The 13,804-nt window shown below is 45.7% G+C and overlaps 1 protein-coding gene across 1 annotated transcript in view; it reads left to right on the top strand.

The window, feature by feature from the left end:
• LOC119954240 (BMP and activin membrane-bound inhibitor homolog) overlaps window positions 1–10,627 on the top strand; it is a 38,202-nt gene extending 27,575 nt beyond the window's left edge. The window contains exon 3 of the mRNA XM_038779318.1: window positions 9,767–10,627. Coding sequence (XP_038635246.1) covers window positions 9,767–10,185 — 419 coding nt within the window. The 3' untranslated portion in view covers window positions 10,186–10,627. The remainder of the gene's footprint in view (window positions 1–9,766) is intronic.
• The last annotated feature ends 3,177 nt before the right edge of the window (window positions 10,628–13,804 follow it).

Here is a 13,804-nt window from a genome sequence, read left to right on the forward strand (position 1 = left end):
GGGTGACTGTGTGGAGTTTGCCCGTTCTCCTCATTTCTGCGTGTGTTTCCTTTGGGTGCTCCGGTTTCCTCCCGCACTCCAAAGATGTGCAAGTTGTGAGGATTGGCCATGCTAAATTGCCCCTTGGTGTCCAAAGGTTAGGTGGGGCTACGGGGATGGAGCGGAGGATTAGGCCTAAGTAAGGTGCCCTTTCAGAGGGTTGGTGCAGACTGGATTGGCCAAACGGCCTCCTTCTGCAATGTAGCGATTCTATGATTAGCACCCAGATGGCTGAAGGCACGGCCACCAATGGCGGAACAATTAAAATTGGAGATGCTCAAAAGGCCAGAATTGGGGGAGCATCGATATCGCAGAGGATTATGGGGCTGGAGACGATTACAAAGATAGGATGGTAGGAAGCAATGGAGGGATTTGAAAATGAGGATGAGAGGGCAGCACGGTGGCACAGTGGGTTAGCCCTGCAACCTCACGACGCCAAGGTCCCAGTTTCGATCCTGGCTCTGGGTCACTGTCCGTGTGGAGTTTGCACGTTCTCCCCGTGTTTGCGGGTTTCACCCCACAGCCCAAAGATGTGCAGGCTAGGTGGATTGGCCATGCTAAATTGCCCCTTAATTGGAAAACATTAATTGGGTGCACTAAAATTAAAAAAAAAAGAAAATGTGGATGAGAATTTTAAAACGGAGGTGTTAGATAAACAAGAGCCATTGGATGTCAGTAAGTTCAGTGATGATGAGTGAACAGGACTTGGTGCAAATAAGAACATGGGCAATAGAGTTTTAGCTGACCTTACGTTCACAGGGGGTAGAATGTGGGAGGGTGGAATACGTTGAAATAGTCAAAATTAAAGGTAACAAAGGCATGAACGAGGGTTTCAGCAGCTGAAGAGCTGAGGCAGAGATGGATTCATGCAATCTTACAAAGGTGAAAATCGGCTACCATTTGTGGTCTGAAGCTCAACTTGAGGTCACACAGGACATCAAGGTTGCGAACAGTTCAGCTTCAGACAGCTGCTAGGGAGGGGATGGAATCGGTGGCTAGGGACCTGAGTACATCTCGCGGGGACCGAAGAGAAGAGCGAAGATGATTTTCGTCTCGCCAAAATTTAATTGGAGGAAATTTCAGCCCATCCAGCACTGGATGTCAGGTAACAGTTTGATAATTTGAGAGAGGTGGTGGTGAAATAGAGCTGTGTGTCATCAATGTACACTTGAAAATCGCAAATCGACAATGTGTTTCGAGATGATGGACAGAATGTACATGAGAAATAGGAAGCTGGTTTAGCATAGGGCTAAAGAGCTGTCTTGTAAAGCAGACCAAGGCAGGCCAGCAGAACGGTTCAATTCCCGTCCCAGCCTCCCCGAACAGGCGCCGGAATGTGGCGACTAGGAGCTTTTCACAGTAACTTCAATTTTCATTTCATTTTTCATTTGTTTTCATTTTCGGAGGGGTCCAAGGGTCGATCCTTGTGGGCTGCCAGAAGAAATGGTGCCGGAGCAGGAAGCAAAACCATTGCAGTTGATACTTTGACTATGGTTGGCTAGACAAGAGTGGAGTCAAATGAGAGCACTGATGGTGAGGCCTTAACCGGAGGAGTCTGGTGTGGTTAACCAGATTGAAACCTACAGACAGGTTAATGATGAGGAGGGATAGTTTATCTCTGTCGCAATCAGAGTTACAAAGGATGACATCTGTGACTTTAATAAGAGTGATTCAATACTGTGGGAAGGCGAACAAAGAACCAAAGGCGTGACAGTTGGGATTTTGAAAGTGCAGTTGCCAGTGAATTAATGGAAAGTTGTTTTCCCCCCAGGTGTGAATACTGAAAGAAGTAGGCTTGGCACGGTAAAAAGGGATCTGGGTGGAGAATGATACAAGAGAGTGATCAGAGGTGGTCTTAACTGTAACCAAAGAAAAAATGCTGGAAAATCTCAGCAGGTCTGGCAGCATCTGTAGGGAGAGAACAGCTTTGACAAAGGGTTATCTGGACTCCAAACGTTAGCTCTTCTCTCTTCCTACAGATGCTGCCAGACCTGCTGAGATTATCCAGCATTTTCTCTTTTGGTTTCAGATTCCAGCACATCCGCGGTAACTTGCTTTTATCTCGTGGCCTTAGCTCTATTGATGCAGAGTCACTTGAGTTGGCAAGGTCAATATGGAGACCAGGAATCTGAATTGGGGAGTTTTTATGGAGGTAAGAGAGAATAAGAATCCCTACAGTGCAGAAGGAAGTCATTTGGCCCATTGAACCTGCACTGACCCGCTGAAAGAGCACCCTACTTAGGCCCACTCCTCCACCGTATCCTGAGAACCCAGTAACTTCACCTCACCTTTGGACACTAAGGGGCAATTTAATGTGGACAATCCACCGAACCTGCACATCTTTAGACTGTGGGAGGAAACCGGATCACCCGGAGAAAATCCATACGGACATGGGGGAATGTGAAAACTCGACACAGATAGTCACCCAAAGCTGGAATCGAACTCAAAACCCTGGCCTGATGAGGCTGTGAGGCAGCAGTGCTAACCGGTGTGAGGGGAGATTGCATGTTGAGTTGAGATGGACACTGAACTCACCGAGGGTGAGATGTTGCTCGGTGAGGGAGGCTGAGGGAGGAAAGCAGCGAAGATATCGCAGTGATGGAAGGACCCGTCTATTTTGAGGGCCAGGCCTCACTAGCATAGGGTTATCCTGTTGCCCCCCCCCCAATGGAAAATGAACATCCAGCTCTTGCAGGAGCATGCAGGGGGAAAACTGTTTGAAATGTTGTTAAACTTTGATTTGCATTTAGAAGGGCTTATCGTCTGACTCAAATAAATGTTCTGACTGTGAGCAACTAGGTCCTGGGGCGAATAGGTCAGCCACACTGCCAGCTGGAACAAAGCAGGAATTTGTTCCCACCATTTTCACAGAACTCCACCCTCCACATTTCCTCACAATCTGCTCCACAGTTTGCAAGCTCCTTGGTATTTTCTTCCATAACTTTCTCTTGTGAGGGTGGGACTCTTGTGGTTTGGTTCACTGAGTGCTGGCAGCCATCTGGTCCTTGGTTCATTGCCTGAAAGGCAGTCTTGATTTGTGAGTCTGCAAAATTCATATTGGCAGGCAAGTTGACTGGAGGGCAGGGGAAAAAGGAATCACAGCCAAGCTCAATCGTGTCCTGATCCAATGGCCACAAACACTTCCAAGAGATCAAGGGCAAGAATTTTGCCTCAGTTTCCTCTATAAAGAAGGTCAACTGTAATATCCCCATTTGCTACAAAGGCAGGGATGGACCAATTTTGCAGCTCGGGATCAAATTTGGGTTCTTCATTGTTAGTTCCACTGTGTAGCACTTGGGTCATTCGATGGAAGCATGCATTTCGCTAAGCACTATTAAGTTTCCCTCATTCAGGCCCATCATCACTGTAGACTTGAATTAAAAGATTCACACCTCCCTGCCTGTCAGTCTCAGCAATGATGTGAAAAAGAATCTAACTTACAATGCAGCGCTGGATAAAAGTCTCCAGTTAAACTGCAATGGGCAGTATGTCACACAACTCTGCACCAATTTGGAGATATACGCATGTACTCAAATAAAATTGAGAAAAATCTCTCCTGTAGACCAGACTAACAACCCCTGTTTACCTTGGGAACCAGGAAACTTTTAGTTAACCTGGAAGTTTAGATCTTATAAGCTTTATGGCCAGGACTGTATGGCCCTGGCACAGCGTCTCTCCCCTGGAGGATGCAGTGAGCCACTTAAAACTCCATTCAGATCAGAGGGACCATAATATCCCATCGGGCGGGAAGGGGCTGTGAAATCCTGGCCTATAATGCAATTGCAATGATTGACAAAATAAATCAAGCAAATTGTGATGACTGTGATGAAGAGTCCAAAGACTAGGGGACACGGTTTTAAAAATTAGGAGGATAAGTGCCTGCGGAACCTTTTCACCCAAATGTAAGGTTTCTCTGAAAAATATCATGGCAAAGCCACTGAAGAATAAATGTCCTGATGAGACAACGGTATGTGTCTTCGGAGGAAGTAGGAATCGAGAGATGTGATATGAGAAACATTAATGGAGTTGATTGATTGAGGAATGACAGTCCTGTTGTATGTAATGGCCTTTTCTGGTGCTGACTACTTTCTATGTTGAGCCTAGTCAATCAGCTCTAATGACTGGATTTTGGTAGCATATTGGCAGGAGAAAAGTTATGAAGCAGAGAATGAGTTAAGTGATGTTGCACAAGTATAAGTTGATCCCTTACCTCGAGTACTCTGTGCCTGTTTATAAGCGTGTCTGATTATTGAGAAATTTTATAGCTAAGATGCTACTCTTTTAATGGAACATTGCAGTGTGAACTGGTGGGAAAATAATTGTTTACGAATAAACCATAAAGGGAATGCCTCCCAAATATAAGGAAAATAAAAATTCCCTGATCAGAGGCAGTCTAAATACTGTTCTTAGCAGAAAAATTAGTCATGTCAGTAGCTCATGAAATAATAAATATTTTGACAGTAACTTCATGATTCATCATTTTGGTGTTTAAAACATGTACCATTTTAGTACAGATTCACAGAATGCACGATTTAGGGATCTAGGACAGGAGTTCTACAACATCAACTTTCTCCTTGAATGGAAAGTGTTTTGAGTAATCATCCTCAGGGACGCTATATGATTTGAACGAATCCAACGGAACCAGTCAGCTTTCACTGACCTGGGTGCATTGCTGTTTCAAGGTACGGCTTGTAGTATCCCTCCAGCTTGGAGGATGTGCACTGGCCTGGCCAGAGTACAGTGTCCAATTTTAGCCAGTGAGACACAAAGGTGAAATATTCAAGCCTTGGGGGAGCAGTGCAGAGCAGAGATATGTGGATGTCAATGGGCTGGGTCATGAGGAAAAGCTGGAGAGAGTCAGATTCTTCAACCTCAAGTGGAGGTGGTGAAATGACAGTGTACCTCATAAAGATCGCAAATAGAATAGTTCACTTCAGAACATTACTTACAATTCAATCACACAATTAGAGTAAGAGCTGAATGTTGTTCGCTCCCCTGTGGCTAGTTTGGTGGCAGAATGTTGTGGAGGGTGGGATTTAATGTGGCAGGTGAGGACCGCACTGCCTTCGCACCTGCACCCGGATTAGGTCTGTGGTGGTAAAGCTCGAGAACCGCCTTCTTGCCTTGCTGCCAATTGAAGCCCTTTAAGTGGCCAATTAATGTCCACTTAAGGGCCTCATCCTGGCACCACTGGTATTAACCCGGCAATGGCAAGTGGTGGATTTGCCCCAGGAGAGTACGGCAAACAAACCTGTGCAGGGTTGCTTATGAGCTACTGTGTGTGTATGGGGGAAGGGGGGGGGGGGGGGGGGGGGGAGCTGGGGGTCAGGTACCTTGTTCAAAGGCGCACAATGCCTGATAAAGGGACCAGGCATTGGAAAGGAGAGCCGGTCGAGAGCCAAGGATTCCTGTCAAATCCTTGCCCCCCCACCCGTCTCCTCTGTCTCCCACTCTGCGACCCACTTCCATCATTCACCTGTGGCCTGGATCCTGCACCGATCCTAGATCTCGGGTGGGTCTCATACTGGCAGGAGGCACTGCCTCCCTGTTGGTGCTGCCATTCAATAGAGCGGATGACCTCTGATTGGCTGGCAGCTTTTGGTGGGCATTACTCCTTGATTCTGGGGGAAGCCCACAGTTGATCTGCCAAGTGGCTGAATGGCACAAAATGTGGTAGCTCTTCCTGAAAAGAGCAATGAGAGGCTGTCACCAGCTCTCTAGCCAGCAGCCAAGACCTCCATTGCCTCCACAAAGTTTTGTTCGAGGACTAGGGTTGCCAGCCATGAATAAATTTATTCCTGGAAGTTTCACCATATGACTTGCCCCCTACGCTCCAGCCATTAGTTGGCCAATCCATTCATAAGACCATAAGACCATAAGACATAGGAGCGGAAGTAAGGCCATTCGGCCCATCGAGTCCACTCCACCATTCAATCATGGTTGATTTCAACTCCATTTACCCGCTCTCTCCCCATAGCCCTTAATTCCTCGAGAAATCAAGAATTTATCAATTTCTGTCTTAAAGACACTCAATGTCCCGGCCTCCACCGCCCTCTGTGGCAATGAATTCCACAGACCTACCACTCTCTGGCTGAAGAAATTTCTCCTCATCTCTGTTCTAAAGTGACTCCCTTTTATTCTAAGGCTGTGCCCCCGCGTCCTAGTCTCCCCTGCTAATGGAAACAACTTCCCTACGTCCATCCTATCCAAGCCATTCATTATCTTGTAAGTTTCTATTAGATCTCCCCTCAACCTCCTAAACTCCAATGAATATAATCCCACGATCCTTATATTGCACTGCCTTCCAACACCAACTGGAAAGCAAAAAGTCCAATTTTTTGGTAGGTTGTTGCAAAAGGTTAAATCTCACAGGATCCAGGGCGCAATAGCCAATTGGATACAAAATTGGCTTGGCGACTGAAGCCAAAGGGTGGTTGTGGAGGGTTGTTTTTCAAACTGCAGGCCTGTGACCAACGGTGTGCCTCAGGGATCGGTGCTGGGTCCACTGTTATTTGTTATATATATTAATGATTTGGATGAGAATGTAGGGGGCATGGTTAGTAAGTTTGCAGATGACACCAAGATTGGTGGCATAGTGGATAGTGAAGAAGGTTATATAAGATTGCAACAGGATCTTGACCAATTGGGCCAGTGGGCCGATGAATGGCAGATGCAATTTAATTTGGATAAATGTGTGGTGATGCATTTTGGTAGATCAAATCAGGGCAGGACCTACTCAGTTAATGGTAGGGAGTTACAGAACAAAGAGATCTGGGAATACAGATTCATAGCTCCTTGAAGGTGGAGTTGCAGGTGGACAGGGTGGTGAAGAAGGGATTCAGCATGCTAGGTTTTATTGGTCAGAATATTGAATATAGGAGTTGGGACGTCTTGTTGAAGTTGTACAAGACTTTGGTAAGACCACACATGGAATACTGTGTTCAGTTCTGGTCACGCTATTATAGGAAGGATATTGTTAAACTAGAAAGAGTGCAGAAGAGATTATGAGGATGCTATCAGGACTTGATGGTCTGAGTTATAAGGAGAGGCTGGAAAGGCTGGCTGGAACTTTTTTCCCTGGAGCTTGGGAGGCTTAGGGGTGAACTTGTAGAGGTCTATAAAATAATGAGGAGCATCGATCAGGTAGATAGTCACAATCTTTTTCCAAAGGCCGAGGTTGTCTAGAACTAGGGGACATAGGTTGAAGGTGAGAGGAGAGAGATACAAAAGAGACCAGAGGGGAAATTTCTTCACACAGAGGGCATGAGCATCTGGTACGGGCTGTCAGAGGCAGTGGCAGAGGCGGGCACAATTTTGTCCTTTGAAAAGTAGTTAGACTGTTACATGGGCAGGGTATAGAGGGATATGGGCTAAATGCAGGCAATAGGGACTCGCTTAATGATAGAAACTGGGCGGCATGGATCAGCTGGGCCAATAGGCCTCTTTCCATGCTGTAAACATCTATGACTCTATGATTCTAATTGGACGATGCTTGACTATCAGCCAAACAAACCTTTTCTTCCATTTTGCATATACCCGGCAACGAGAAATGTTCAAAGGATATGACAAAAAGAAATCCATTTTACTCTCCTGATGATTTTCGCTAAGATTGTGCACAGCAGTGTCCTGATCGATCTTCAATTTCAGGCCAAACCTGGAGGGTTGGCTACCCTGCCCAAGACCTGCTCAAACTGGTGAAACAGAAATTTAAGACTGTTGTCAAGCATTTTTCAACACAGAGAGAGTGATCAACATGTGGAATGGGTAATTAAATAGTGAAGCCAGAAACTTGAAATGATTTAAAATAAATAGTATGAAAATTAAGGAGTCTCTATAATGACAAGTCTATCCCTATTGTTGGATTGGAGTCCAGACACTGAAGACACAAGTATTATTTGAAAATTGTTTAAGTGCTTTTCAAGAGATACACCTTAATTTGACTTCTCATGTACATTAAGTATAAACTGTGATAGTAGATTTCATTTGTTGGATCCTTCTGAAGAATTAATCATTGTAAATGTTGAGTTGACAGAGCTGAAACATATGACACATTTTACATGGCTGTCAAATTGCTTGTTCTCACAGTGATGCAAAAATAACAAATTGGCGGGATTCCCCCCCCCCCCCTCGGTGGTATGTTTTCCAGTCACGGAGGCAGCTCGCCATTGGCCGCTGACAACATCTTGGATACTAAGGGGCAATTTTCTTTAGCATAGCCAGTCCACCTAACCTGCACATCTTTGGACTGTGGGAGGACACCGGAACACCCAGAGGAAACCCACGCAAACACGGGGTGAACGTGCAGACTCCGCACAGTTACCCAAGGCCAGAATTGAACCAGGGTCTCTAGCGCTGTGAGGCAGCAGTGCTAACTACTGTGCCACCATGCCGCCCTTTAGGAAACTAACGTAACAGTGAAGAGGTGTTAACTTTAATCTTTGCTTGTTTAGACTGGATCCTTCAAGATAGTATTGTGTTGGAGAGTGTTTTGAGATAATAGAGCATGATGTTCTTGCAACTCACCACTCTAGGAGCCCAATTCTATTGGTATAACCCTTTCCAACAAAGCTTTCCACTGTTCTTGATGCCCTAGAAACCATACCATTTACATTAAAGGGCTATTTATCTAGCAATGGATCACCTCTCTCTCTCATTCTTTGCCAAATCTCTCCCTCCGACAGTTCATCTGAAAGTGCTGCCTCCGTTTTGAGGTGTGATTCTGTTGCCCCATTTTCCATCAGTTACTGACTACAATGATCATTATTTAGATGAAAACACATCAAGAGAAAAAGACTTGTGCTTATATGGCATCTTTCCTAACTACCAGCTACCTTGAAGGTCTTCACGACCAACTAAGCACTATTTTGGTGTGTTGGCCCTGTTATAATGCGTAAGACACAGAAGTCAATTTGTGCAGAGCAAGTTCCCATTAACAGCAATATGATAATGACCAGATTGCACGTTTTTGTGATGTTAATTGCTTGATAAATATCAACCAGGACACCAGGACTATCTCTTCTTCAACATTGTGGCACGTGATTTTTATGACTACCTGAGACAGGGCCTCACTTTAATGTTGCACCCAAAAAGGCAGCACATCTGAGAGTGTGGCACTGGCCCAACACTGCACTGGGTTACCAGCCTTGCATTTTGTCCTCAAAACCTCGAATGGGACATGAGCTTTCTGACTCAGAAACAAGGATGCTACTTACTGAGCCATAGTTGACACTCTAATAAATAATGGTGGGTTCGTTGGGGGGGGGGGGGGGGGGGGGGTAGGGGGCATCAGAGCTGAGGCCTCTGCAGAAACCAACGTCACAAACTCTTAATGCTTAAGTTGTCTTGGTGCAAATATCTTTGCTGCTCCTGTGCTGTGCAATTCATCCCAAAGAACAAGAGCTGATCGGATAGGTTGGACCCAAATGGTGTCCTACACTGCCCTCCCGCGCGGCCGGAATCACGTTCCCATCCAAGTAAACAGGAATTTAAATGACCCGTCGCATCTGCTGGCAGGAGACTTATCGTGGCGGGATTGCAAAATCCTGGCCTATGATTTTAAGGAATTTTGCATTGAGTAGCATATATTAATGCTGCATAGTGACAGGCACAGAACAGTTAATTTGTGTATGCTTTCCTCTCTTTCATTGGAATAGTCAAGCTTCTGCATTGATTAGAAATAAATGTGAGTTGCGATAAATAGCTAACATGATCTTTCGTCCGATTTCAGACCGGCGTGCCAAGAAGCAGAGGACTTCTGGGAATAGGAACCCGGCCCACCAGCAAGAGACCAATGCTAAGGAGATCTGGTTCCGGGCAGCCGTGATAGCTGTGTGCATTGCGGGTGCTTTCATCTTGGTGCTGCTAGTCATGTTAGCTCTGCGGATGCTACGTAGTGAGAACAGGCGCCTGCAGCGGCAGCATGAGCAGATGATCTCACGGCTGCATTATAGTTTTCAGAAGCCTCCCACAGAAAAATTCCTGGTAGGAAACTTGGAACTTGAAGCCACAGCAACGGCTGCCAGAGACCATGAAAACTATTGCATAGTGCATAACAAGCAACAGCATTTGGACACGTACAGTGAAAAACCCAGCTCATTTTTTCCTTGGGATGTGCACAGTGCTCAAAAGAAGCCAATCCTGGTGTGATTAGGAATGTTTCTGCTTAACCATGAACTTGTCTGGTAAACACCAAGGCCCACATTTAACCATACGTGTTTAAAATTGACCTCTTTTTTTCTATGAAAACGCAGTCATGATTAATATTGAAACAATTGGCAGCACTGTTTTGTAGTTTATGACTTGGTTTGATGCCAGTTTCTGATTTGCTGTTTTTGATACCCTGGCACAGTTTTACCTGCCAGTGTCCAACTTCTGTGATCCTTCGCAGGGGGAACGGAGGGTGGGATGTAGAGTCCAATGTTTTTCTCTGATGTACTTGCCAGACTGTAACCTCCAATGAGACCCTGCTGAATAAGAATTTCAAATACTGATGGATGATGCATGTCAGGCTTATTTACTGATACACACCTTCTGAATAATAATTGTATTATAATGTATATTATGATTACAAATTTTGTAAACACGGTGATCTTTTTGGTATCTTTATCTGATTACACTTCACACAATCTCTCTGGGACAATCATCACCTCATTCTCTTACCCTGTCTAAACAATCGACGGTGGTGACTCATGCGACTGGATTTTACGAGTCTTTTCAGCCTGAGCTGGGAGATGGGAATGCCAGCAACATGGCACAGGAAGGCAATGGATGGTGTGCCCATCATCAACCTGCCACCATGCCATTTTTCCAGCAGTAGGAACATTGGCAATTGACAAACGCACTTGGAGCTCATTTGAGCCAATTCAATGGCCAATTAAAGGTCTCTTCTTGCCATTCCATTGCTGGCATTTTGTCAGCAGTTGGGGTGGAGGGAGGGTCCTCCTCTGTGCGACGAGATTGCCATGCAGACCCTGGCAGCCGCCCAGTGAGCTCCAGTTGGGGAGGGTGGGTATGTGTCCTTGTCGTTGGGCAATCTTTGGAACATGGAGAGAAATGTCCGCCTCCATGGTAATGGCATTGACATGCTTGCGTGACACCCCGTCCCAACTCCAACCCTCACTGGGCCCTGTCTGACTGACCCCAGCATCTTTATGATTTAATTTACCTGACTGTGAGGGTGTACAACCATCAAGACATCCTTACCCTGCAGGCACAGCCCCAGGAGTGGCCATTGAGCGGGGTGGGATTGTTAAGCTTGGTGAGGACAGTGGACTCATAATGCAGCGGCCCAGGCTCAGGGGACACAGGTTCAAAACAGCAGTTGGTAGCATTTAATTTCAATTAATAAAAAGTAAAATCTCGAATTGAAAGCAAATTATCATCGATTGTTGTAAAAACTTATCTGGATCACTTATGTGGGCGGCACGGTGGAACGGGGGCACAGTGGTTCGCACTGCTGCCTCACAGTGCCAGGGACCGGGGTTCGATTCCGGCCTCAGGTGACTGTCAGTGTGGAGTCTGCACATTCTCACCGTGTTTCCGTGGGTTTCCTCCTCCACGATCATCCTCAACACCAGTGCCCCACTGTGCTCTCAGCCGCCTACTATACTCCTTATACACCTATGACTGTGTGGCCAAATTCCACTCCAATTCGATTTTCAAATTTGCTGATGACACCACAGTAGTGGATTTCAAACAATGATGAGACAGAGCACAGGAATGAGATCGAGAATCTGGTGAACTGGTGCGACGACAATAATCTCTCCCTCAATGTCAACAAAACGAAGGAGGTTGTCATCAACTTCAGGTGGCAAGATTTCAGGTGGCAAGATGTTGTGATGCCCACTGTACTTTTCCAACCACTTGCCTGTGACCAAAATGGGGCTGTGCCGATCTTTGATGATGAATTATGTTAAGCATAGGAAAAGCCAGGAGGATTTCACATCCCAGCCTGTTCATTGTTACTGTTAGATCCCTGTCTAGCGTTTAAGCAGCATTGTTTAAACCAGGGATGTTCAGCGAGAATACCAGGGAATATTACAGAGCTTTTAGTTAACCACAGAAAAGCTATCAGCATAATTGATGACAGCACATCCAGACTCTGTCTCTCCTCACAGACAGAAATACCAGTTATAAGAGTCAGTCCAGAAACAAATGAAACCCTTTTGTCTTGACTCAAATTGTATTAATCAGCACTTTTTTAGATTCTTAAAGAGGGATTTTTAATTAGTTTTTGTTTAAGTTTACTGAGTGTAAATTGGCAGGTAATTGTACCTGAGGCTGTGCGCTCATTGAGGGATTTTGATTTTATGATAGTCGAAGAAGAATTGCAGGCATTTATCAGGTATAGATAGGGTGAAAGTTGAATTACATCTGTGCAGATCACTAGTTCGGGGTAAAATGGAGGAAAATGGGCACATCATCACAAGAGGGATATATTAGTCCTGACGGGGGTGCAGTCTAGATTCAGCAGAAAGCTACCAGGGTTAAAAGGGTTACATTATGAGGAAAGTTTTCACTGGTTAGGCTTGCATTTCCCTAAGTATAGAAGATTGAGGGCAGAATTTACTGCCCTCCCTTGTGGCATTGAATCAGGCGGGAAGTTGGCTGGTACGGATTCGCCACTTGCGTGCCTCCACCCTGATTAGGTTCCTGACGGGAAGGCAAATGAACAGGCATCCTGCCCTGCCATCAATTGAGACCTATAAATGGGCAATTCATACCCATTTAAGGTCTCATGTATTAAACCAGCAGCAGTCACGGGCTCGGCATTTAGATAGCACAACAAGCAAACCCTGACATGTTTGGTTGTGGACTCCAAGGGAGGGCTCGTTCAAAGGAACTCAATTCCAAATCGAAGGACCTGACATCAGGAAGGGGGTGGGGAGGCAGCTGGGAGCTAAAGGCTACCCTTGTTACCGACCTGGCCTCGCCTCACCCTGCAGCCCCCAGCCCATGAACCTCCTCCCGCCATCATTCACCTGTGATCTGGGTCCTTGACAACACTGGGTCCTGGATGGTGTGTGTGGTTGGGGTGTTGTCATGCCAGCAGCAGCTACCGTCTCCCAGTGGCACCGCAATTTTGTAGAGCTACCAACATCTGACTGGCCGGTAACTCTCGGTGGGCGGAACCTGTGCCCCCGGCGTCCTTGATCTCAGGGATGCCCTGCCGCTGGCATCTGAAGTACCGAAATGGAATTTAAATCTATGGGCCTTCCTTAAAAGAAGCAACATAAGCAAGGCTCTTTCCAGTCCAAGACCCCAGTCGCATCCATTAAATATCACCCTAAGGGATGATCTAATTGAGGTGCATAACAAATCCAAGAAGTTGATAGGGTGGATTGAGAGAAAATATTTCCTCAAGTGGGTGAGTCCAGAACAGGGGCATAAACATAAAATGAGAGATTATTCATTCAGGTGTGACACCAGATAGAACTTCTCCATCTGAGGGAAACTAAATTCTGAAACAGTCTCCCCCAAAAATCTATCGAGGCTGCATTGATTGAAATTTTTCAAAACTGAGATTACTGGATTTTTGTTATGTAGTTTTAAAGGATTAAAGAAGCAAGAAGAGTGGATGGAATCGAAAATACAAATCAACTATGAACTAATTGAATGGTGGACTCAAGGGGCTGCACGGCCGACTTCTCTTCCTATGTTTTTAAAAGATATCCAAGCTTTGAAAGTGTGTCGCACAGCCTTACATTTATCCATAACTAAAAAATATACCCACATTGGGGGCGATTCTCCAATATTGGGCCCAAGA

Source organism: Scyliorhinus canicula, chromosome 19 (assembly GCF_902713615.1).
Source record: "Scyliorhinus canicula chromosome 19, sScyCan1.1, whole genome shotgun sequence".
NCBI classification, from domain to species: Eukaryota; Metazoa; Chordata; class Chondrichthyes; order Carcharhiniformes; family Scyliorhinidae; genus Scyliorhinus; species Scyliorhinus canicula.